The 24,102-nt window shown below is 38.0% G+C and overlaps 6 protein-coding genes and 1 long non-coding RNA gene across 7 annotated transcripts; 4 read left to right on the forward strand and 3 right to left on the reverse strand.

Moving 5' to 3' along the window:
* Window positions 1-755: 755 nt before the first annotated feature.
* Window positions 756-2,266, forward strand: LOC17891427 (nucleolin 1). Its single transcript, XM_023786838.1, has 6 exons — window positions 756-779; window positions 878-933; window positions 1,044-1,190; window positions 1,286-1,489; window positions 1,591-1,841; window positions 1,942-2,266. The coding sequence occupies exons 1-6, from the start codon at window positions 777-779 to the stop codon at window positions 2,106-2,108; spliced, it is 828 nt and encodes a 275-aa protein (XP_023642606.1). The 5' UTR covers window positions 756-776; the 3' UTR covers window positions 2,109-2,266.
* Window positions 2,267-4,310: 2,044 nt separating this feature from the next.
* Window positions 4,311-4,790, forward strand: LOC111831505. The gene is made up of 2 exons (XR_002834632.1): window positions 4,311-4,439; window positions 4,535-4,790. It is a non-coding gene; the product is annotated as an uncharacterized LOC111831505 (long non-coding RNA).
* Window positions 4,791-6,701: 1,911 nt separating this feature from the next.
* LOC17892920 lies at window positions 6,702-8,159 on the forward strand. Its single transcript, XM_023785729.1, has 2 exons — window positions 6,702-7,238; window positions 7,485-8,159. The coding sequence occupies exons 1-2, from the start codon at window positions 6,891-6,893 to the stop codon at window positions 7,914-7,916; spliced, it is 780 nt and encodes a 259-aa protein (XP_023641497.1). The 5' UTR covers window positions 6,702-6,890; the 3' UTR covers window positions 7,917-8,159.
* A 130-nt stretch (window positions 8,160-8,289) lies between these two features.
* LOC17891777 (pentatricopeptide repeat-containing protein At3g09060) lies at window positions 8,290-10,464 on the reverse strand. The gene has a single exon (XM_006299148.2). The coding sequence runs from the start codon at window positions 10,382-10,384 to the stop codon at window positions 8,321-8,323; it is 2,064 nt and encodes a 687-aa protein (XP_006299210.1). The 5' UTR covers window positions 10,385-10,464; the 3' UTR covers window positions 8,290-8,320.
* Window positions 10,465-10,515: 51 nt separating this feature from the next.
* LOC17891216 (UPF0503 protein At3g09070, chloroplastic) lies at window positions 10,516-12,917 on the reverse strand. The gene has a single exon (XM_006299232.2). The coding sequence runs from the start codon at window positions 12,732-12,734 to the stop codon at window positions 10,719-10,721; it is 2,016 nt and encodes a 671-aa protein (XP_006299294.1). The 5' UTR covers window positions 12,735-12,917; the 3' UTR covers window positions 10,516-10,718.
* A 4,355-nt stretch (window positions 12,918-17,272) lies between these two features.
* Window positions 17,273-23,067, reverse strand: LOC17892371 (mitogen-activated protein kinase-binding protein 1). Its single transcript, XM_023786097.1, has 19 exons — window positions 22,966-23,067; window positions 22,634-22,852; window positions 22,393-22,501; window positions 21,948-22,295; window positions 21,805-21,860; window positions 21,255-21,495; window positions 21,110-21,165; window positions 20,721-20,970; window positions 20,435-20,598; window positions 20,185-20,327; window positions 20,001-20,099; window positions 19,737-19,872; window positions 19,529-19,615; window positions 19,291-19,452; window positions 18,746-19,072; window positions 18,439-18,614; window positions 18,183-18,342; window positions 17,944-18,102; window positions 17,273-17,673 (listed from the first exon to the last, which is right to left on the reverse strand). The coding sequence occupies exons 1-19, from the start codon at window positions 23,008-23,010 to the stop codon at window positions 17,374-17,376; spliced, it is 3,237 nt and encodes a 1,078-aa protein (XP_023641865.1). The 5' UTR covers window positions 23,011-23,067; the 3' UTR covers window positions 17,273-17,373.
* Window positions 23,068-23,426: 359 nt separating this feature from the next.
* Window positions 23,427-23,988, forward strand: LOC17891471. The gene has a single exon (XM_006299761.2). The coding sequence runs from the start codon at window positions 23,526-23,528 to the stop codon at window positions 23,862-23,864; it is 339 nt and encodes a 112-aa protein (XP_006299823.1). The 5' UTR covers window positions 23,427-23,525; the 3' UTR covers window positions 23,865-23,988.
* The last annotated feature ends 114 nt before the right edge of the window (window positions 23,989-24,102 follow it).

Genomic DNA, 24,102 nt, shown 5'->3' on the forward strand with positions numbered 1-24,102 from the left:
GATCGCAGATCGCTCTTCCCCTTCCCCCTTCTTCTTAAGACTTAGGAATTTATGGGCTTATTCCAGGCCTACGCTAAATTCAAGGCCCAATCGTTTTAATGTCCCAAGTCTGAATAAATAATTAACGAAAAATATAAATACCCTAGCAGCCGCTCTTCCCATCTTAACTAGGCATGACCACGGTTACGGTTAATGCGGTTATGGTTAATTAACCACCGGTTAACGGTTATAATTTTTTAACCATAACCTTAATCATTATATATACGGTTAAGACGGTTACGGTTATATACGGTTACGGTTAATTACGGTTACGGTTAAATACGGTTACGGTTATTTGATGATTATTATAATATTAATATTGGAGATAAAATTTTATGAAATATTATTTATTTTACAAGTAAAAAATATATCTGATTTCAATTATTTATAGTGAATTAGTTAAATCTGGGTATTGTATACAGTTATAATATAATTTATTTTAAAAATTTAAATATGCGGTTAACCGAGCGTTTAACCGTACGGTTAAAGGACGATTAATTACGGTTAATTATGGTTACGGTTAATTAACGGTTACGGTTATTATTATTTTTTAACCGTAACTAATTTACTTTTACGGTTAACGGTTACAATTTTTAACCGTTTTATACGGTTACGGTCCGGTTACGGTTGATAAACGGTCCGGTTACGGTTAAAAATACGGTTAAGGTTAGCTTTTGGTCATGCCTAATCTTAACCATGGCCGAATCCAGCATGAAAGTAATCTTCTTCTCCTAATTATGGTTTTCTTCTTACGCACTCTTTCTCACGAGAAGGAACAAAATAATATTTGGAGTATATATTGGAATTCCTGATTACATCTATCTATATTTCTGATTAGGGGTTTGAGTTTGTCGGTAGTAGTGATGCATCAGACCTTCAAGAGGATGGACGCCGGTAAATATACTCAATTCTATATATTTTTTCAATTTTTGTTATTTTTTCTTGCGGTGTATTTTGTTTTGTCCTGTTTTTGATAATTAATATCATTAAAATTTGTATTGCAGTCGTTTTAGCAGTATTTGCTTAGAGGGATTTGACACTAGGATGTACCCGTATGATCTCCAGCTCGTTTTGACAAAACATTTCTCTTCATGCGGAAAGATCATACATTTTAATGTTCCCAGAAACCTTGAAACGCTCACCCTCGGGAGGTTTGTTTGTTTTGTTCCTCAAGTTTTCCCCTAAATGAAATTTAAATGCTAACTAGAAAAACTAACTAATTGTTTTCCCGTTGTTTCATATATAGATTTGCCTTGATTCGTATTACCGGAGAAGGTGCCCTAGAGAAGGCGTTGCAACTTAGTGGAACTGACGTGCAGGTGGGAGGATGGCCAGTATGGCGTGTACTCGCTAAGGAGGTTAAGGAGTTTACGGAGTTTAAGGGAGAATACCTTGATCCTCCAAGGCCTTCTGTGGAGGTCAAGCTCAAACACGTGAGTACACAACGCAGGTAATACCATCTTCTGTCTTTATGTTTGTATATATATGTGGTTGCTGTTGTACTATGTTGGTTATATCATTAACTAACTCATGCAAACATAATTGTGTTAGAATGCTAGTAACGGGATATGACACTTCGCTCCCTGAGATTGATCTCCAGATCGGATTGAGTAAACACTTCTCTACATGTGGAGAGGTCACCGGTGTAATGATTCTCCCCACGATAGGTAGCATCTCTATTAGGGGAGAAGGTGCAGCAGAAAAGGCCCGGGAACTAAGTGGACGTGACGTGGGAGGATGGAATATCACAGTTGTTTCTATCCAGCCGCTACGGGGTTCCAAAAGAAATTTCCGAACATCCAGTACATCACCCTTTAATCTCTTTGTTTTTTTTTTGTAATTCCTGTTGACAAAGTATAACCTCTCTCATTAATTCATTTCGTGGTTTATTTTCATTTTTAGATTCTTCTCGACCCAACTTCTATCGCAATATCGCTCTGACAATTCAGCGGAATGAGGAGATGAAGCAGAAGGAGATGAAGCAGAAGGAGATGAAGCAGATTGAGATGAAGCAGATTGAGATGAAGCAGATTGAGATGAAGCAGAAGAATTGTGTCGAGACTAATTAAGCTCTTTTGTTGTTGTTTTAAACTTGTGATACACTTAAAACTCGACCTCCTCCTATCTTTTTTATTACTTGGCCACTTCTGTTGTTCTTTTGTTTGTTTTTCTCTGGATGGATGCTAGAAGCAATAATCTTTATAAGCCTTGGCCTGTTCGTTGTTTACCTTAGTATTGTATGATGTAGAAATGATTTATATCACCGTTATCTGCCTTAATTCTGAACCGTATTTGATTCCATCCATTAGGAAGCATTTTCATAAAGATCATACCTTCATGATCCCATTACCTTTACTGACATATCAACCGTGACCGCTAGTCTAATTCGTGCTCATCTTTGCCAAAAGAAGATTATTAATTATAGCAGGAATCTCGTCACCTATCTTCTCTTGGCACGGGCTAGTCAACTTCTAAAATCCATGGTGACTCCGCCTCGGCCATACCAGCACAAAGGGCAAAGAAAGTTTCCCGTCTTCATCAAATTCAGACATTCTCAGTCTGGACTTTTGCGGTACGGACGCTTCCTTTCTCATACGTCCCTTCATACATTCTCAGGACTGGTTTGTGAACTCAAAGGAAGAGGGTTCGTGTAACTGTTTGGATTTTGCTTGATCTCAGAGTCTGGAATAACCAACATTTATATGACCGATGATCGCTCTCACTGTCTAGCCTGGTTCCATCTTTTGTACATTTTGTTGGATTTCTTCTTGAGAACAGAGTATGAGAGACAAAGAGGAAATAAGAAGAGCAGAGAATGATACACGGTTGTATTATGACTCTTTGTCTTCTCAAGTGCACTTTGTGACAAACACATGTTCTTTGTGAGCAATAGATGGAAGAAGATCAGCATGCCCACTATTCGATTCACTACTCCACTATTCGTCGGCTCGTAGAGATCACAATCACTACAACTTGCCCAAATTAAAGGCCCATTGGAGACAGCCAGGCCTCGTCCATTTATCTAGTCATGCCCGGTCCAGGGATCCAGTTAGGAAGAATGGCCCAATTTAATACTTTTGCAGGCCCGACTCGATTTCTACAGGGCCAACAAAATTTTTGATCCCAAATTATCTCTTGGAGTTAAGCCTTAGACGACGCATCAGCCGTTTCTCCAAAATTAGGTTTTGCTCTGGTTGTTTCTATTTCCTCACTCTCCAGTACCAGAACCAGTTCTACTTTCACGCTCAGACTTCCTCTCAAGTGTAAGCTTTCTAGTTCTTGAGTTTGCTATTGTTATTGATTTGGCTGGACTGTAGCTTGGTTATAAGGATCAGTCACTCCTTTCTCCAAAATTAGGGTTTTGCGGTGGTTGTTTCTTTTTTTTTCTCTCCGTACTAGGTCTACTTTCACTCCCATGGATTTCTTGTTCTTGAGTTTCTTATTGATTTGGCAAGATTGTATCTTGGTTAGAAGGATTTAGATGGGATTTTATGATTTTGTTTCTGGAAATTTCCCGATTGCTTGGTTTTGTTGTAATCTATTGCCTTCTTCGTTTTATGCATTTTCATTGCTTGGTTTTGTTTTGATATATTGTCTTTGTAGGTTGTGTTTAACTTCCAACTTCTTACATTAGCTATGAGTACTTGGACAGCTACTTCTCCTCATATTCTTCCGCCCTGTTTGTCCCAATGGGAACAAGCTGAGGTGTGTTGGTCGATCAGTCATTTTCATCAGTTTGAATCCCTTCAAACTAGAGAACAAGCTTGATGTGAATTAGCATCTTTCGATTCAAGAGCTCATAAATGTCGTGCCAAGAGACCACATGGAAGATGATGGTACACTACATGATTCTGTGTATTCCGTGAGTGCTAGAATGGTACTGTGCTAGAATCGGCATGTCCTCTCACGTTCAGCCCCAACAGCCCTGGAACATCTGTAAGCTATTTTATAGCATGAATATTTATGAGTTTTCCATCTTCATATTTATATATAATAAGTTGTCACTTCTATATTTTTGTAGCATCCAAGTGTCCACAGATACGTGCTTGGGGAAGCGATACCACACTACTTGGAAGAATACAAAACGGATGATCCTGATATGGGTAGTGACATCTTTGAAGATAAACTTGCTCAGTTGGCTGCAATTTCACCTGTCCCCGTGAGAATTCCTATGTGTAGAAGCTATGATAATCTTGTAGACCGAGGAGCGATTTACAATCCAAGCGAGGATGAGTTACGTGAAGCTTATGCCTTGCGTCAGGGTTATTTTCTCTAACTGCTTCGTCCGGTGGTAGTTCGCAAAACCCCCTGTTGGCTGTGTCATGATTCGTTTGGTCGTGGGACGAAGCAGTAAGAGAAAATGACCCTGAACTTTGATCATGGAATTTTTGGAGATGAAGGTTTGTATGCCTGAACTTTGAAATAGTTCTGTCCTTGTCCTTTTAGAAGTTGTAAAATTAGAGTATTAATTCTCTGTGGATGTAATTTTTGGCAGGTGTAAACTATGACGGACGGACGAAGTTTAAACCGGAGTGACCCTTTGGCTGTCACAGACCTCTTGGTGGTTGGAGAGTGACAACTGTTATCTATGCAGCTAATTGGTTCCATCAAATCTTTTATTGCGTACTTAGTAATCTACTAATATTATTGTTCCATTAAAAAAATATTTAATTTCAGCGTGTTGTAATCTCAAAGACCTCTTCCACTTTATTGATTATTAAATTGCCTTACTTTTTTGAATGGGTTCATTATTATTTTTTCTTTGATATTGTTAACAAACCAATTGATACAAGGCCAAGAAAAAGCCGTTCAAACATAATAGGTTTAGGTGATAACGATAATTTTCCCAGCAACACGCCTCAACAACAAGGGCACGTGTTGATTGAGCTGCCGAAAGTTTTCCGATCACAACCTTCGCCGTGAACATACGATTCCGATGATAGAAACGAAATCGACAGTAGAATCTTGTTTTTCATCGATTACTGCAAACCAGAAAAACATGGATATAAAGCAAAAATCACGCTTTTGAAATCCAGCAAAGAACGGATAAACTAGAGAAGAAGTCTGAATAATCCACATCTGTTAGGCATAACAAATCGAAGCGTTAAAAAACAGCTACAGGCAATCTAAATAAGCTTCAGAAATTGCTTTGCACTTCAATCTTAATTGCTAATTGCAGAATAGTTTTCATAAAACCAGAAACTCAAAAGAGGAAACCGGAGAAAGAGAAAGTCTTAAGCGAGAATCGCCTAATACCCAACCCCAGCCGATAACATGACCTTGTTAAACAGAAAAAACGAATAACTAAAATCAAAATAAACAACAACAACCGCAAATTTCCGAATTTAGTTTCGGAGTCGGTGTTTTTTTTTCCGTATCCGTTTTGGGTTTGCGTTGTTCTTTTTTTGTTGTTTTATCGTTGTCGGTTTATTCGGTAAATTTTAGTTTTTCTCCGCTACTTGTTTTTCTCGTAATTTCTGTCAAATTTTCGAAAATGGAATAAATACTATACAATGTTAAAAAAAAAAAAACAACTAGTTATCCCGGAGAACAAATCAGACGATGCTAGACGAAAGCTGACTTCTGTCGATGATTCTAATCTATCGTAGTTATAGCAAAGCTGTAGGTCTTGTAGCTCAAGATCTCTGGCATCGATAATCATCCGGATTCGATCCTTTTCGGCTGTGGTTGATTTTTCTGTTTCTCTTTTGTCCACTTTCCGATTTGTAAAGCCCATGGCCTTTGGGTTTATGGTCCTTTTAATAAAATAAATAATTAAAAAAAAGAAAAAAAACGGAGTGTACATGTGAAATTGTAAACAACGTATTTGTTATGGCCTTATGGGGTATATAAATGTATATATAAATCTTCCTTATAAATCTTCTTTCTGCATTATGAATCTTTCTAAAGAGACCCGGATAAAAGTAGGAGAGTCAATCTATAAGAGCATCCTCAATGGTAGGATATTACATGTGTATCTTAGGATTAATTTAGTAATAAACTGAAAAGTGTAAAATTTAAGATTTGTATTTTTGTTTTTTGTTTTTATGCAGGATCATTGGTAGGTTCTTAAGTTGTGCATCTTAGAATAAAAAATATTAATATTCTTTTTTTAACAATTTAATTATTAAAAACATAATAATTATTGCAAACTAAATTTTAAAACATATATGGAATATATTTTATTGCATAAATAACATAAAACACAATTAATTTAAACGTAATTTGTGGAATATTTTGTCCATATGTGATCAACCAAATCGTTCTTCAATTATTCATGCATAGCTCGATCACAAATTCGAGTTCTAATGGCTATTATATCAATAAGATTTGAATGCATATTTGTAAAATGTGAAATCCATTCGTGTATTTCCATAAGATTCTGTCAGTACAAATCATTGATATCAAACTGTGTATACGTATCTCGTTCGTTTTCTACAATGATATTGTAAAAATATTATACAAGCTCGCATAATATTTCTAATTTTTTCATTATCCCAAATATTTATTTCAACATCCACTCAAAAACTGCCACGTCACCGTATCTTAAACATTGTTGTGTATCTTATATAAGATACCATATCTTAGATTTTAATTACCATTTTGATTTAAATTAAATCCCTAATTCATCTAAGATACACCTAACATCCTACCATTGAGGATGGTCTAATAATCTTGGAACGTAGGGTCTCTTGCGCAAATACTTTATATAACTACAAAAATGGTTTTGGATAATGCGTAAAACTAAATTAAAAAAAAAAAAAAAAAAAAAAAAAAACGAGAGGTGGTTACTCTGAAACGAGCGGAGGACCTCTTCTTCTTCCTCTTCTTCTTGAGAAACATAGAAGAAGATGATGAACACACTTCATGCATTTCAGACAAGCTTAACACCAAACTTCCATCTTCTTTTCAATGCCTCGAGACATTCCATTTCCAGACCCCAATTTCTCTGTCTCTCCAAATCGGGAGACGGAACTTCGGATCCTGATTCTGATCTCGACCCTCCTAAACCCGAAGGTGATACTCGGAGACAAGAACTCTTAGCTAGGATCGCCATGATTCAGACTTCTAAGGTCCGTTTAACTGATTTCTTGGACGAACGATCAGAGTATCTCACCAAGTTTGCTGAAGAAGCCAATGCAGAGTTTGACAAGGTTGGAGAAGACGCCATGAAAGACCTTGACGAAGCTAGCACAAGGGTATGTATCAGTTAATAACGATAACTTCGATATCTAGGCTGATATAATGGAATTATGTCGTAAAGATTGAAAATTTTGTCGTTCTTACCTTGATTCTTTGATGCAACTTGATTCATGAGAATCGTCTTAACATTATAAGTCAAGTGAACTCAGAAGCTTCCAAAGATTGTGATCTGCTCGATGATCTTACAGAACAGAAAAATAGATAAGCTGATATTAATATTTTCTTTCCGGGTGATTGAGCAGATACTCGAGAATATCGAGAGCAAGATGCAAGCTTTTGAGGAATCTGCGGGACTGAACAGATTAGAGATAGAGGAGAACGATAATAAGTTGGCTGAGTTTGAGGAGAAGATCGAGGTAGACCGGAATGAAGGATTGTTCTTTAAAAGCTTAGGCGACAAAAAACCGGTGGATAAAGAGAAAGCTAAAGAGGAGACTGAGAAGATAGAAGAGGTTACTAAAGAAAGTGCAGGATCACAAGCAAGAAGGAATCTTTACCTCGGGTTAATTGGGATCGTGGTTCTTGCAATTGCTGAGTCCTTCGTTTCTGCACCAGATTGGAGAAAAGTCGCAATTCTCGGAGCTATCCTTATACCACTCCTCACTCAATTCGTCTACGAGCAGACACTGTTATCAGAAAAGGCAGATAAAGGAAAAGGAATCAAAAAGAAATAAACGAGAGACACAGAGAATTGGACTCCAATGAAAAGAGATATACATAGCTTGATGGCATAGACCCAAAGTGGGAAACTTATAACTTTTGGTTTGGCACACCAAGCTACAGTTTTTCTTTTACATCAACAAATATCAGATCTCGATGATGTTTACTCGAACCATTCAAACCAATTGTGTCACCCAAGTGTTTTTGATGTATGTATAGTGCTAGTTCATCAGGTGATATAGCTCACTTGATTCTTATTTGCCTTACTGTGATTTACCTCATCTCACTTCCAGGCACGGATAAATCAGAATTCAACCTCCAAACCCGAAAACCAGAGTCAGACCTTATCACGGAAAACTAGCTGAGTTGGCCCAGAGATTTATACAACAGATTAAGCTTTCCTTTGTAATTCATCACATTAGCGATTCACGACAGCTCGAACAAGTATGTTCCAGGTGACAACTGTTGGAAAAAAGCCATGGTTTCGAGCATCATCAAAAAATTCAATTGCGTACGACACTCTGTGGCACATACACAACCCTTTCAGTATAATATTGTATGATATAATATCAGGCTGCAACCCCATCTTGTACATGTAACCCCAAATCATTGTGGCTCTGTTGCTGTCTCTAACTTTGAAGAATCCTTCCATCAAAGTGTTGTAGGTAACGAGATTTGCAATGCAATTCCTATGCTCCATATTTGCCATGACAATCACTGCATCATCAAGTTTCCCAATAGAACACAGGTGATGAATTAGTATGTTATGCATCCTCACATCAGGTTCTAGACCAGATTGAAGAAATTGGTGCCACAATTCAAGGGCTAAGTCGATCTTCCTGTCGTGACGAAGACCGTCCAAGAGTACACTATAAGTTATCAGATCTGGTTTCCACCCGTTTGCAAGCATTTCTTTCACAACAGTAGATGCTTCACCGAATTTCCCTGCTTTACACAAAGCATCAATAAGAATATTGTAAGATACAACAGTCGGCCGACAACCGTTCTTTCCCATCTCTCTCAGCAAAAGGGAAGCATCACCAAGTCTTGAGTTTCGGATCAAACCACCTATTAAGGCATTACAGACATGAGAATTCAGCTCCACGCCTTGCTTACTTATCTCTTTTACTAAATTTGCTGCTTCTTCTAGTCTTTTCTCTTTGCATAAGCAGTCTACAATTGATGAATATGCAAAAACATCCAGATGCCCACCTTTGCTCTTCACCTCTTGCATCACCCCCAAGGCTTTATTTACGTAACCATTCACGCATAGCCCGTGAATAAATATACCATAAGTTGTGTCGTCAGGTGTGTAGCCCTTGGCAGGCATAAGCCTCCAAATCATTGTTGCTTCATCGATCTTCCGATACTCCAGCAACCCTTTTATCAAAATATTATAACTCACTATGTTAACTGAATTCTTCTGCTCCATGATTCTCCATAACTCCAAACTCTCCTTAATTTTCCCACAATGGCAAAACCCACCAAGCATAGTATTGTATGTAACCACATCAATAGAGGCCTTACTTTCGACCAACTCTTTGAACACACTTTCGGCCTTATCAACATTCCCTGCACCGCACAGACCATGTATAAAACTGCTGTATGTATATAAATCTTTTTCTCGCTCATTCTGTTTCATTCTTTCCCATATCTTCAAACAATCATCTACTCTTCCGCATTTGCTCAAACCACTAATCATGATGTTGTGAGTCTTAACATTAGGATAAACAGAAGAGTCCTCCAACAGTCTGTTCCACAGCTTCAAAGCCATACTGTGATCCCTCTCCTTAAGAGAACCATCAATTAAGATATTATAACAAGTAACGTCAGGTGCTACTCCTCTTTCAGACATTTCATCGAACAGGTCCAGTGCATCATCCAGTTTTCCAGCTTTCGCAAGATCGTTGATCACAGTGCTGTAACTGAACACATCCGGCTTAAACCTCGCTTTCCACATCCAATCAAGAAACCCTCTAGCTTTCTCGAACTGCTTCCTCTTACAGTACATCTTAATCAAAACATTATACGTCTGCAGATTTGGCGCCACACCCGCTGTTTCCAAGTAGGCGAACAAGGACTCCACTTCAACCCATCGTTTCGCTTCTACCAAGGCATTGAGCAGAGTGTTATAAGATCTAATCCCAGGCTCACACCCGAAGATCTCCACCATTCGTTGGAAAACATCCAGAGCGCGATCGGGCATGGAGTTCTTTCCGTAGGTTTTGATAACCGATAAAGCGACGTCTTCGTCGCACTTGCACCCCTGTGACCTAATGAGCTCGACGATTCGAGTTACATGGTTAACCATCCGCGCCTCCGAGAGACGTCGGAGTATATGGTGGTAGACGACGGCGGAGTGTGCATAGCCTGGGTGACGAGTCGCTGAATCGAATAGAGCAAAAGCTGCGCGCGGGTTCTTCTCCGAGTTCAAGAGCTTGAGGACGTGTTTCGGTGACAGTGATTTGGGGAACACGACCATGGGAAAGTTTTCGGTGAACGTTAGATTAGATCTTTTTTTAATTTCCCCGGCATGTTTTGGGCTTTTTAGACGCTGCTCTCGTTGGTTAATTATACCAAAAACATTGCTCCTCTATATAAACCAATAATAGGTGGTTAAAAGGCGGTTTATTCCGGTTAACATCAACAAAGTGATTCGTTTGAAAATGCCTCCCCCCTTAACATTAGAAAAAAGTAAACCAATTGCACCGAAATTAAACCCAACCCAACGAAATACAAAAAAAAAACAAAAAAGGTTCAGACTTCATGATAGAGCTAAAACCCCTAAACCACCATCCCAATGAAGAATTTGTAGATCAATACAGCCTCATTACACTCCTCGCTATTGAATGCCCGTTACTATTGGCCCACCCGCCTCCTGCACCGGTCATTCTCCGGCTACCTTTCATAGTTGGCAAGTAAAACTTCAACATTCCGTTTTCCCCATTCTTAGGGGAGTACCTTGAACTCTTATTCCTATCCAATCCGTGTACTTTCCTCTGTGATCCACCACCGCTACTTCTCCAGCTCACATTGCTATTACTCCTCACCATCCTCGGCCCTCCTCCTCCATTCCTCAGCTCCGGCCATGACTCCGATAACGATCTCTCCACCATTCCCCCGTTTAGTCTCCTATACCTATCCTCTTCCTCCTCCTCTTCCTCGTACTTGTTCACACTCTTCCTGTAAATAAGTCCTAAGATGCTCCATTTCCCCCACCGCCTCGACTTCTTGTTATTATTATCGTTACTATTCACTTTCCTCTCGCCGACCATCATTGCCGGTTCCCGGAAAAACCCGTTATCCGTGGTCTCCACGGCATAATTGTTGTTATGATCTCTCATTGATCCTGAGTAAGCATCTATTGATATAGCCGAAGACACTGAAAGCTTTGGCTCGTCCATATCAGCCACAACCGCTGCAGCCGTTTTCCTCATGGAGCTAGACCTGTCCAGACTCTTCCGCCTCCGTGACGATGAGTCAGTGTAGTAGTCTCGGGTTTGGATTGACCCACCCGGGATAATAACCGGGTCAGACACACCGTTAGATTGATTAACCACCGGTGCCGGCGGTGGTGGTTCTTCCACCGGGAACTGCATATCTGCTCGGGTTACGTGACGGTGCACCGGCGGCGCCGCATCCTCCACCACAGAAAGCATCGACGGCGGAGGAGGAGCTCTCGCAGCGGGAGGAAACGCTGTCCGTCCGATCAGGGACCCGTCCCAAGAAGCTCTCGGCTCGTCGAACGAGTAACGAGGGTCATCAACCGAGATCCTACCAATGTCAACAGAGAATCTCCCGGCGTCAAGAGAGAATCTTCCGGCGTCGAGCGAGAATCTAGGATCTGTGTCGCAGGATCTCCGGCCGAATCCGTAATCAGCAATCTCTGATTGAGTATCCCGGAGCTGTCTCCCAATCGGTTTCTCCACCGGTAATCTAGCTGATCCGGGGCGATGGTCGCCGGCGTTACGGCGTTTCTTCATCTTTTGATTCTGCCTCCATTTTTGAAGCTTCTTGCTAAAAACAGAGGCCGCCGACCAAAAACTCCGTCGCACAGATGGCTTCTTGGTTTGAGAATCAAGATCTATGTAATCCTTAATCGGCTTCAACTCCTCTTCGCTAATAGTCTTTTCCGGTTTCACCGTTTCCGCAATCTCTTGTATCTCTTCAACAATTTCGTCGCTTTTTCCCCTGCTTAGTTCGCCGGAATCATTAAGGATCTCAAAGTCGCCAGCTTCAACGTAGTCCTCCTCTTCCTCTTCCTCTTCCTCTTCGACTTCGTCGTCACTTTCAGCTTCTCCTTCATCGTTCACCTCTAAAACAGGCTCCGCGACGCTAGATTTTCTCGGCTCGACTTCAATCTCACCGCCGGAGACAGTGTTGGGAAGGTTTCGTTGCTCATCTTGGCTAAACAAGTTCCAAAGAGAGCTACGAGTTCTGACGTCGCAAGACCTACGTTGTGGCTCAAAGACGCCTGAGAACCCTTCGTTGTTCTTAGACGCCGAGAAAGATTTAGTGCGACGGAGCTCAGGGAAGAATCCGGGTTTAACGCGGCCGTTTCCGCTGCTGTTACCTCCGGAAGGCTTGAAAAGAGCCTTGAGAGCGGCAGCGGAGATGGTGGGAGGTTTGCGAGAAGAAGAGGAAGCGCCATTGTTGGTCTGATCTAAGACAGAGAGACGTTCACAGAGACAGGAAGGGCAGAAACCGGTGAAACGCTCTTCGGGGTGACGGTCGCAAGAGGTAGAGAGGCGGTGAGGCTGAGGAGGTTGGGGAGGCGGGGCTAAAGCTGCTGCTGCTGCGGCGACGGAGACAGGGTCAGTAGCTGGATTCATGACGGGAAATGGTAGTGATTTCTCCCTCTGCTCATAACTATATCGTCATCAGTGTCTTAAGAGAGAGAGATTGGGGAAGTGTTGTGTGTCTGAAACTTCGTCTTGTTCCAACGGTAATTGAAAGAGAAAGGAGATAGAAGAGAAACAAAACAAAACAAAAGAATTATTTTAAAAGCAGAACAAAAAACAAAACAAGAATGGTTGAGAGGAAAAGAATAGTGTAGTAATATTAAGTTTTTTTTTTTAAGTACTAAATGGTTTTTTTTTAGCGTGTTTTTAGTGTACGGTTATCTAGAAATTGTGTTCAGCTTTATTGATGAGATAAGCCAAGATCTTATTTTTGTGTAAGTAGTCTTTATTTAAGACAACAAAACATATTAAACCTTTACACGCTTACTAAAACATTTGGCAATTACATTTTTCGTTCAGACAAAATAAGAAAATTATTAAGTGGATAGAGAGAGAGAGCTAAATGGAGAGATAACGAAATGTCTTAATTGACCTTTCAAGATCTTATGATTTTTGTCTCATGTCAACAAAAAAAATAAAAATGTAATAGAAAACCCGTAACTAGTTGGGTCGGTGGCAAAGTGGATTTTGTTTGGCTGTTTTTGTCAAAAAAGCAAATTTAACTTGCAAAAAAAAATCAAAATATTCACACTGCTTTAGGACAAATTGTCGAAAAGCAAAACATGCTTCAGTTTAGTTTAATCAAATAATCACAATACACACTAACGTTGATTCAACGATACCAAATGTGTGTTGATGTGTTTATATATATATAAGGTGATATTTAAATTCTTAGTAAAATGAATCAGTGGAATTTATTTAAATGAGGACAGTGGTGCAGCTGCGGTTTATTGATTGTTATACAGTGGGAAGGTAATAATCATGTCATAGCGCAACTCTCTGTCAAACTATGAAAATTTACAGCTTTTTTTAACCACGGTAACAACCTCAGTATTAAAAAAATAGAAGAAAGGAAACTTTGGAATTTTTTTATTTTTTATTTTTTAAAGGAAAAAAAGAAAGAAAGAAAAGATTCGGACAATTACGATAGAAAAGAAAAGAAAAGAAAAGAAAAAGCACATACACACCAGAGGCAAAGCCAAAGCCATCACTCTCGACTCTCGTTATTGTCTCAATGACACTCTCTTCTTTCGCTTTCTCTCTTCTTCCCCTTTCTCTTTTTCCTATTTCCTTTTTTCTCATTCTTTCTTTTATATATATGAAAAAAAAAAACAACATTTCTGCAAATCAATCTTCTCGATATTCGTAGGAATATTAAGACTATATATGTATAAAAGAAGAAAAATGTCACAACAAAATCAAGAAATTTCAAAAACACCCTATACTTATATATATATAGCTAATACATGAGTATATATCGTTATATATAAAAGAATAAATATTGATCAAAGCATTTTGAAAGTTTTTGTTATCAAAGACTGTATAGTATATTATTTGTATGTTCACTTTATCCATATATATTTTTTTGCTTTATCTGAACAAATTTGTCTTGGCTTTTCTTTTTGTTTCTTTTTGTTTCTCTGTTCTCTCCATTCATTCATATTTTTATTTACTTTTGAACTCTATATTCTGGTGTTGTCTGAACAACATAGATATTGATGATATAACATGTAATACAATTTTTTATTTTTTAAAGAAATATAAAATTCGATAGTGGAAGAACGAACATACATACATATTGATGATATATTCTGTGTTGAGAACTATACTGAGATAGTATTATTGTACGTACGGAAGGTCTCTCCGAATAATGTGTCTCTCGCATGGGAAGCAAATCTTCATCTTCATCTATACACCGTCGTTTTCTCTTGTTTCTTCGTTCTGCGTTATTAAAAAATAATCTATACTCTCTCTATAGTCTATCGTCTATCGTCTATATGCCCTTCATCTTACCTTACGATATAATTGAATTTTGTATTCCTTTTAATACATAATTTGGGAACAATCTTCATTTTTTTTAATATAAATATCATAGTATTATATACAAAGGATGTGTATATATATTCCCGGAACGTGTGGGTAAGAAGAAGATTCTTCCAACTACAGTTAGTTCCCACGTAAGTGTGTATATATAGTTCATCATTGGTTCATTATCTAATTATTGTGTCATTGAATTTGTATGTGTGTCATGTGCATTACTCCTAACTAAAGGTTATCGTATACACTCTCTTTCCTAGTTAAATCGTAAGTAATGGACTCTTTTGTCAAATCGTAAATATATCTCTCTTTTGTTTTCTTTTCTTACGTTTTAAAAAAAGAAGTAATTAACATAGAGAACGTGCGTGTGTGCGTGACGCAGCTCATTGTTGGCGCCTGCCTCCGTAGCCCATGAAACCTCACGCAATCAATGCCATTAATGCTGGGGATCCTTATTTATTCATCATTCTGAAACAAGAACAACAACAAAAAAAAAAAAAATACTCATTTCACCTTTCACTTTCAATTCTTTGTATATAATTTATAATTCTTTATAGTATGATCTATTTTGTATGGCAAAATATTTTTGTAATACTCTCACAAAAATAAGATAAAACGATTCTTTATGTTTTAAATATATTATAATTTCAAAGATATCAACAAATCAATAAATTTTTGTTTAGCCAAGATCAAATCTTTATCAAAATCAAATTTTATACCAACGCATGACAATGAACCGGTTGGTAAATAATAGTTCAATTAGAAAGAAAAGAAGAAAAAAACATAATAATTATTTCAGAACTATATAATATATTATCTTTGAACTGTGTCATTTTTAATCATGGATTAAAGATCATGATGGATTTTTTTTTCTTTTTTTAATGGATATTGATGGAATGAAGAAAAACAAAACTACTTAAGTATTTATACAAGTCTATACCAAAAAAAAATATTATTTTGGTTTCAAATTTCTAGGCTACTACTACAATTGGTCTCTGACATTATATACTAACACAAATATTATACATGATCAAAATTATTTGTCTATCATTTATATTCATTGTTCTTCTTTTTTTTTTGTAATAGAAATTATGAAAAACATTGGATCAAAGGTAAAGGTAAAAGAAAGAAAGAAAAAAGAGACATATATAATCATTACAAGAGAAATAATGAGTTGGAAAAGGACAATCAAATATGAACCTTTTTGGCCCACAACATTCGACAACTCACAGAAATCAAAGGCTTTATTTTTTTTTTGGTTTTCCCAATTTATCATAAATGAAAATTAAAAAACAACTTATTATTATTTTTCACTTTCTTTGGTTCTTTAAAAAAAAAAAAAAGAATAAAAAATGGGGAAAAGATTTGATTATTTTTTGACATAAAAAAGCCTCTATTTTGGACCCAACATTCTTGTGTATGTCATTCTCTATTCACATTTATGAAAGTCTCTTTAGATCTTTTGTCACTCAGATACACTTATTAACTACCAATAATAAGTGTCCATGTATTACTGTATCCGGTATCCCTATTGTGTAATTTGTAATGTACACTATAGCCTTATGGATTATATGGTCTGTGCGCTAGTTATCGAACATGTGGTATCATTAGTGTGTATTGTAATAATCATATGGCACACAAGAATAATATTTCATATGAAATCTTAAAACTCCCATACATACTTCAAATAGACATATATATATTTTGTTGAGTTTAAACCTAAGTTATTAGATCACATGTCCGTTAATGAGTAAAAAAGAACTATATAGAGAAAGATGTGTGGACTAGATGAGAAAGAGATATAAGAGAAGGAGGGAGCTACTTTGAGATTTCTTTGTTAGAATTTAAAAGAATGAGGAATCCCAATAAAGGAGGGAGCTGTTTTTTTCTTTTCTTTTTGCATGTTACTAAAGCAAGACAAAAAAAATAAAATGAAAAGCACTCAAAACAGGACAAATTTCTAGGCTTTGCTTTATTTCAATCTTTTTTTTTTTTTTGGTTTTTTAAAGGCAAATACGATTTGAGTATTTTTACTAGTCATGTAGTCCTCTCTCAATTTCAAGATGGGTTTGAGACACACAATATATCACCGCGTATATTATTTTACACCAAAAGAAAAAAAAAAAAAAAAAAGAAGATTATCATTTGTACATGTCATATGTTAAGTACCGAATATGTAGAAACATGTAGTAGAGATATATCAATAATATTACTAGTAGCTTCTATCATAAAACAACTCTCTATTACCTGTGAGTCTGTGACCAGAAAAGAAACGAAAAGAAAGTGTCTATAATTGCCATGGAAATCAGCAGCTATAGTCGTAGTAGACTACTAGGAGTAGTTCTCAGTGCTCACAGGAAAAGAGATACGAAAAAAATGCATAGGTTTAACACTCACTACTTTGGTGGATCCGTTTTTTTTTTTTTTGTAGATCACAGATTCGATCTTCAAATTTACAAGTTCAAACAAGTTAATAAGAAAAAAAAAAGTTCTTACACTGTCACTAGATATAGAGGAGCCTAACAGGGTAAGCGTATATTTATGTACTATTAGAAACGGATATGATTTGAAAAGCAAACCAGTCAATGTAGTTGTCAAATTAGGACGAGCAACATACAATCCCTTTTTATTTATTCATTATTTGTTGTATGGTAAAGTAACTGGACTACTCACTGTACAGAGTTGATTTGAACTAATTGGAGACGATTCTGTCACTTGTTCTATTTTTGTGCTCAAGCATTATCTTGGCTACAACTTCATTGACTTTATGAGACATTTCTGGGATCATCAAAGCTGCTTCACCAAACAACTGTTCTCTCAGTTCACCTGAGATTTGATCTCGAGGAGAAGCTGTAGACAATTCCGACAGTGACTGGACGAATACTGCGGCAGCAGAGTTTAACCCGTATAGTGCTTGACGGCAGCTTGTTATCATTTCTTGTAGTGAATCGTCTGCAAGTGTATCATGGAATACTTCTGAAGAGGTCTTGTCCTGTCACACAACAAAACCACTCGTTACTTAAAAACATAATGTTGAAACCTGTTTATTTACTACTATATACACGAACTTAGTGTTGGCACTTGGTACCATTGCTGGAAATTATATGCATCTCTGAATGAATCTAAGCCTATAAACATATAACTGTGTCTGTATAAATCTGTCTTGTGTAATGTATAAGTGAGTATAGATATATATCAAAATATAGCGTGGTGAAACCTGTTCAGAATGTTCCTCTGAACTATGTGAAGATTGATCACTCACCGTATCTAGGGGAAGATGTTCTTGGATTGACTTCAAAGTCTTGTTCCCTGATTTCTGGGAGGGCGTACGCATAAACTGTTTGGTTCCGCCAATGTAGTCTCTTCTAAGGAAAAACTGTGAAGAATATCTTCTTTGCTGCGATGATTTTTTGGCCTCAACCTATGGTTAAGATAAAAAAAATAAAATACTTCTCTTGGTAACATAAAACATGTCGCAGCAATAGGGAAGAGAACTCTTACCTCGTCGATCATTGACAAACTGTTATCAAACTGCTTGAACATGTCCCCCTGCTCGACAGGTTTCTGTTTTTTAATGAAAGATGCTTGGATGTTTGGAGAATTTAGAAGATCCAAACACACGTTGTAGATAGTGTTCCAACGGGTTTTTTCTTTCATGTGGCTGTTGAGAAGCAAAATAAAAACAATCAATGTGGTTCTCATAAAAGCAGGCAGAGAGATAGAGAGAAGAACTGCAGTGATGAAGAGAGCTTCTTACCTAGGAGCATCTCTTTGAATCACTGAAGTTTCAGTTTCGCTGGAGCTTTTGGACAGGCTTCCAAGGCTTGAATTTTCGGTTTTTGAACCTTGCTTGGGAGTTTGGCATTCAAGATTCACATACGAGTACCCTTCAGCACTGTCAACAGTATTTTCCAGACTTTTATCTTCATGTTTCTGTTGTGGAGGCAATAAAAACACCCAATATCAGAAGAACAGTAAGCCTTTTGCTGAAAATTTAGGATTTAAAAAAGCATTTAATAATGATTCCCTAAAATTAGAAAGCAGCCCACTTTTTGGGTTTGTACCTGGTTTGAAATGGAATCCTCACAATTGGTAGCAATATCAGATGTTTCCACTTTAGCTTGAGCCCACTTAGGCAGTCGAGAAACGCTGAACTTAAATGAGGATGTCCATGGGGAGCGTAGCTGCAGATCTGCGTTCTCTTCTGCTGGCTTATAGTTTGCAGAACATAATGCATCTTTTGGATTGTCTTCCTCCAAATCAACTGCAATTTGCTTGAACTTTTCGAGTTGGACCACAGTTAACCTGCCATTTTCATTTACTGCCCGTATAATACGAGTAGCCATTCGCAAAGGAAGTTTCCAGACAAATATACAGCCGTCACTTGCAACCTGACAATAAGCATCAACGAAAAGTTAAAAGCTAAGTTTTCTCTCAGTTTTTCATTATCATTCGAGGCATACCAAGAAAAATAGATCCACACTTTGTAGCACATTAAGCTCTTCTACGGTGATTCAGTTCAATAGAAATGAGACAGTGATCTTCACTTCATCCAAAAGCCAAAGTTCTTACAGTTGTAAGTACAGAAAAGTACAATTCAGAAACTTACTGAAATGATATGTTTGCAATCAGGTAGGAAGATAACACCAGTCACAGGTTCACCATGTCCTGTGGCCTGAGCAACCAGCTCTCCAGTGTCAAAGTCCACAAAGCAGATTGTCCTGTTAGAGTAAGAGCACACCATGTAGTTGCAACTTGGGTCCAAAATGACCTGTGGAAGAGATCTTATTGTCAGCACAAGAACATCCAACAATGTTGAAGTATAATTAAACTGTTTGTCAATGCACCTTTACGGGATCTCCATGGTCTCGTTCTTGCTTAAATGATCTGACATGCTTTCCACTTTCTAAATCAAATATGTTTATCTTCTTATCCTGCACCCATCAGATAAAACATCAGACTCCTTGTTTTATCAGATGTTAGGTGTATGATTAATTGACTCAATATGCTCAAGATAAGGTGGTAATATATTAATATTCACCGAAAGGTTGGTACCTGTCCCACAGTGACAACAAGTCTTGTTGTTCGATCTACAGCCATATCAGAGATGGTTCCGTGAGAGAGAGTTTGAGAACGAGAAGGTGAAAGACGCACACTACTTGCTTTTCTGACAACGTCAAACAGCTGTAACCTGCAACAAAATTAACAATGATCTCGTAAATTTCTCTTAAGCAAATATGCGGATGTTCAAAAGCAAATATGCGGATGTTCAAAAGCAAATATGAAAGTTACGTGGTCTTGAAGCATATAAAACATTACCTATCTCCACCAGAAGTTATGATTTTCTGGCCATTACATGCGAATTTCACAGAAGTTACAGCAGCTGAACTACAAACATTCCCAACAGGATCAAAGTTCCTAACAGCGAGAACGTATAAGTTGTATGAGCCTTGCCACTTGCCAGGGAAATCAAAATACCATAACAAAGCTGTTATTTTAACACCTTTTGACATCATAAATGTGGATCGCTCGGCCCTTTCCACCAGAAGCAAGCAAGAAACCGCTGCTTGAAGTATTTACAGAATTAACTTCTTTCACTCCAGGAAAGCTGAAGCTCAATGACTGAATTTCTGTATCATGAGCATCCTGCAAAATGGTTATCAATAAGAGGCTTAGAAATATGATGTCTAGACACCAACTACTGAAGAAGACACAGAGCCAATTTAAAAATGAACAACGGTGACTAATATTACCGTAAAGCATGTATACTCTGATTCTTGTAGATCATATATATGAAGGTTCCCTCCACAGTCACCAGCTGCTAAGTACTTTCCATCTTCACTTACTGCCAGTGCTCGGAAACCAAATCGGCTACCACATGTCTCCACGAGATCACGTTCAAAAATTCCAGCGCTAGCTGCATTATTTAAAAATAATGAGTGAAAATGACTATTCGAAAACAAAATATGATCAGAAATTTACCACAACACCAACATCTTCACTAATTTGTTTCAGATTCCGAGCATATGTTATAATTACCTAAATGCATAATCCCTTGTGTTGAAGATTCTGAGGGATTGCTGCTTGCACTGGCTTCTAATGGGTCCACTTGGAAAGCGAGATCCCACAATCTGATGGTTCCATCTTCAGAACATGTAGCAAAGGAAACCCCTTCACTGCATCCCCTAGCTACACATGCAGCTGTTGGACTGTGCATATTTCCACAAGAGAGATTTTTAATATCCCAAATTCCAGCAGAATGTGACACCATCATCGAGCACCTAGTAGGCTGGAATAAGGAAGAAAAGTTTCACCACATGCAGTTGGTGCTCGCTTCAACAGGAAACTTCAGAAGTACACTGGCGCTAGAAAGAACTTCAAAATTAACTAATTTTCTGCGGAAAATACTGAAATACGTTTAGAATTACCTTGTTCACATCATTTACATCCCAAACATAGAGACTACGATCCCCATAGATGACAACTGTGAAGCCAAAATACCACCTTTTGTCAAAAGGAAATTAGATAAGAAACACACTGCTATTATAAGTTTCTTCTACATTCTACACTCACTGAGCTTATCTGTGGTAGAAAACTGACAAGCAACTGCATCCGGGAAGATAACAGGCGGAGATTCTACAGTTTTGAGTTCTGCTGAATGAGACTGATTTTCAGTGTTGCTGCTTTTAGCATCTGAAAAATGTAATTTGCCAGCATAATCTAGAGTTTCAGGCATAAATAGCTGGACCGTTCCCTTGCTGCAAGCGCATGCTATCAACCGACTGGATGCAGAAAGAGCAAAACATTTTTCAACCTGACAGTTCATTGCAAGCCAATGAAAGAAGTTCTTGTTATGAAAAGAAAAGAAAAGCTTGAAAGGTTTGTATCTGAATGTTCCCAAAGCTAACATGAAAACTTATTGATGTTTGTCCACCTAGAGTCAACACATACAAGTTAACCAAACTTATAGCCTAGGCTCACAAGGAAAATATAGTCAATGCTTCTGGACTATGGGATATGATTATTTAGCATGTCTAAATGATGGGGGCCGGCTAAGCATTGTGTAATCAACTCATGGTTCCTAGATGGACAACGAAAAAGATCGAAATGAAAGTTGCCGTACCTTCAGATCCACCGACTTCTTGATTAACATCTCATAACTCATGAGCATTAGAACACCTACAGAACAGAATTAATTTACTAATGTCTTTTGAACGGGTGTAAGAAAAACTCATATTAACAGTTATAACTGTGTGGAGCGAATACCTGCATCTGTGAGAGCGTATATTGAAAAAACTTCTTCAGTTTGTTCGTCACTCCCAGTATTGGCTGATATCACTGATACAAAGGAGTTTCCTTTTTGAAAAAAATTATCAGTTGGCTTTCCATGAAATGACACAGATCCAACTTTACTTGAACGTGTCTTCTGAAAAGAACCCACTATCCAGTTCTTCAAGTGCTTGTTCCCGGAAGTAACAATGAATTTTCCGTTGGCTGAGAATGTCACAGACGTTATCTCAGAGCAATTAGAACTGGCTTTGACCTTGGCTAACAAGATGCTTTTGCGCCAGTCCCAAAGATATATGTATCCACCAACACTCACCAAATATTCTCCTAAAGGCCAAAGTAAGCAAATGATAAAGTAAGGAAAACAGAATAGAAAAGAACCTTAAAGACGACTGGAGAAACAAGAGAAGAACGGAAAGCTAACCATTTGGTGAAAAGGAAAGAGAGTGAGCTCCATAGAGATGGCCTTTCAGCTCCGAGACAAGTCCCAGAGTCTCACAGTCCCATATCAAGACTGCAGAGAGATTCGGAGACTGAGAAGATCAAACCAAACACCAGAAACCAAATCACGATACAAAAGACACCATATTCTACATAAATGCATTAATCTTAAAAACTGACTGATAATAACAGGACTAAATAGCAAAATGGGAACTCAATCATACCTCGCCAGCAGCTACGAACCGCCCATTCTGGGACACAGCAACACAACTTAAAGGCTTAGGCATACGATGAGATACAACAAGATGAGACTGAGTGCACGAATCTACATCGTAGACCACCACAACGCATCCCGCCAAGTAAACACATTTCGAGCTGCAAGTAGCCGAGGCCAATCCATTGGCGTTCTTTGCAGTCAAACCGATGATCTCTTGCAGAACCAGCTGGAACAAAGAAGAAATAAACAAAAACCCAATTTATAATTTTTCTAGGGGAGCAATAGCAAACAAAAATTTGAATACATTTGCCTCGAGATTTGGTGACTGATATGACGTACCTTCGTGGGTGAACAAGGCTTCTTTAATTTCTGATTCAGCTTCATTCCGATTAGGTATAAACAAAAGAAGAAAAAACCCTAAACTTCTGAGGGATTTGGAATCGGAAACCCTAATTAACGAGGGAGAGAGAGAGAGAGAGTGATTCTGGGGATTTTCTGAGTGACGAGATTGTCGTTACTGTGTATGTAGGAGGGAAACAATTTCTAAACGATGGATTTTAAAAAAACATTAATTTCTTCCGTTTTTTTAAATTAATTTTAACCTAAAAATTAGTTTCTCTTACTATGATAATCATTTCCTGTTGTCACGATTATATTGAAAACGGCCCATGTTTACTCACGAGACCCCGGTATTATGTGGGCTTTGAAGGCCTGAGAAAATGGTTTTTAATTATCCGTTGATTTCTTTCCATTTTTTTATGAGAACTATAAAAATGTTTGGTTCGTTTCATCTTCTACATCTCTCTCTCTCTCTCTCGCTTTCACAAACGAAATCACAGAGGAAAAGCTCGAGATCATTATAAAAATCGGGGATTAGGGCTTTTGTTTGAGAGAAAAAGATGAATTTCAGAAGCTTTGAGGAGTTCTGGCCCTTCTACGTGATGCAACACTCGAATCCATCAACGAGGCGATGGCACTTCATAGGTATAATCGCGAGCATCGTGGCTTTGATGTGTTCGGTTTTGATCAGCTGGTGGTTCGTTGCTCTGGTGCCTCTCTTTGGTTACGGGTTCGCGTGGTTCAGCCACTTCTTCGTGGAAGGGAATGTTCCGGCGAGCTTCGGGCATCCGGTTTGGTCGTTTCTCTGCGATCTCAAGATGTTTAGTCTGATGCTCACAGGAAGTATGGAGAGAGAGATGAAGAGGCTTGGTAAGAGGCCATTGTTGCAGCTCTCTTGAAGATAGAAGATTTGTTGTGTGTGTCAGTGTAAATTGTTCTTCATTCTTCCCATTGCGTTCTGCGTTTGGATATAGATATACTCACTTGATTACTTTTAATGGAATCCTTGTTTGCGAGTACAAATCTCTCGTTTGAAAATGGGACGTCTAAGAAATTTAGTCATTAGACTACAAATAGTTTAAATTTAGTCATATCTCAGGATATCAAAATCTCCTACTGAAATTATTATGTTTGCGT

The sequence above is a fragment of the Capsella rubella genome, unplaced genomic scaffold, assembly GCF_000375325.1.
Source record: "Capsella rubella cultivar Monte Gargano unplaced genomic scaffold, Caprub1_0 scaffold_3, whole genome shotgun sequence".
Lineage (NCBI taxonomy): Eukaryota > Viridiplantae > Streptophyta > Magnoliopsida > Brassicales > Brassicaceae > Capsella > Capsella rubella.

Coding starts and splice junctions, on each gene's coding strand:
- LOC17892920 (XM_023785729.1), top strand. CDS start 6,891: ATGATGAACACACTTCATGCATTTCAGACAAGCTTAACACCAAACTTC. Junction 7,239..7,484: donor TTGACGAAGCTAGCACAAGG/GTATGTATCAGT, acceptor GTGATTGAGCAG/ATACTCGAGAATATCGAGAG.
- LOC17891777 (XM_006299148.2), bottom strand. CDS start 10,384: ATGGTCGTGTTCCCCAAATCACTGTCACCGAAACACGTCCTCAAGCTC.
- LOC17891427 (XM_023786838.1), top strand. Junction 934..1,043: donor CTTCAAGAGGATGGACGCCG/GTAAATATACTC, acceptor TTTGTATTGCAG/TCGTTTTAGCAGTATTTGCT. Junction 1,490..1,590: donor CACGTGAGTACACAACGCAG/GTAATACCATCT, acceptor TAATTGTGTTAG/AATGCTAGTAACGGGATATG.
- LOC17892371 (XM_023786097.1), bottom strand. CDS start 23,010: ATGAAGCTGAATCAGAAATTAAAGAAGCCTTGTTCACCCACGAAG. Junction 21,861..21,947: donor ATACGCTCTCACAGATGCAG/GTATTCGCTCCA, acceptor TCTGTTCTGTAG/GTGTTCTAATGCTCATGAGT. Junction 17,674..17,943: donor AACATCTTCCCCTAGATACG/GTGAGTGATCAA, acceptor GTTGTGTGACAG/GACAAGACCTCTTCAGAAGT.
- LOC17891216 (XM_006299232.2), bottom strand. CDS start 12,734: ATGAATCCAGCTACTGACCCTGTCTCCGTCGCCGCAGCAGCAGCAGCT.
- LOC17891471 (XM_006299761.2), top strand. CDS start 23,526: ATGAATTTCAGAAGCTTTGAGGAGTTCTGGCCCTTCTACGTGATGCAA.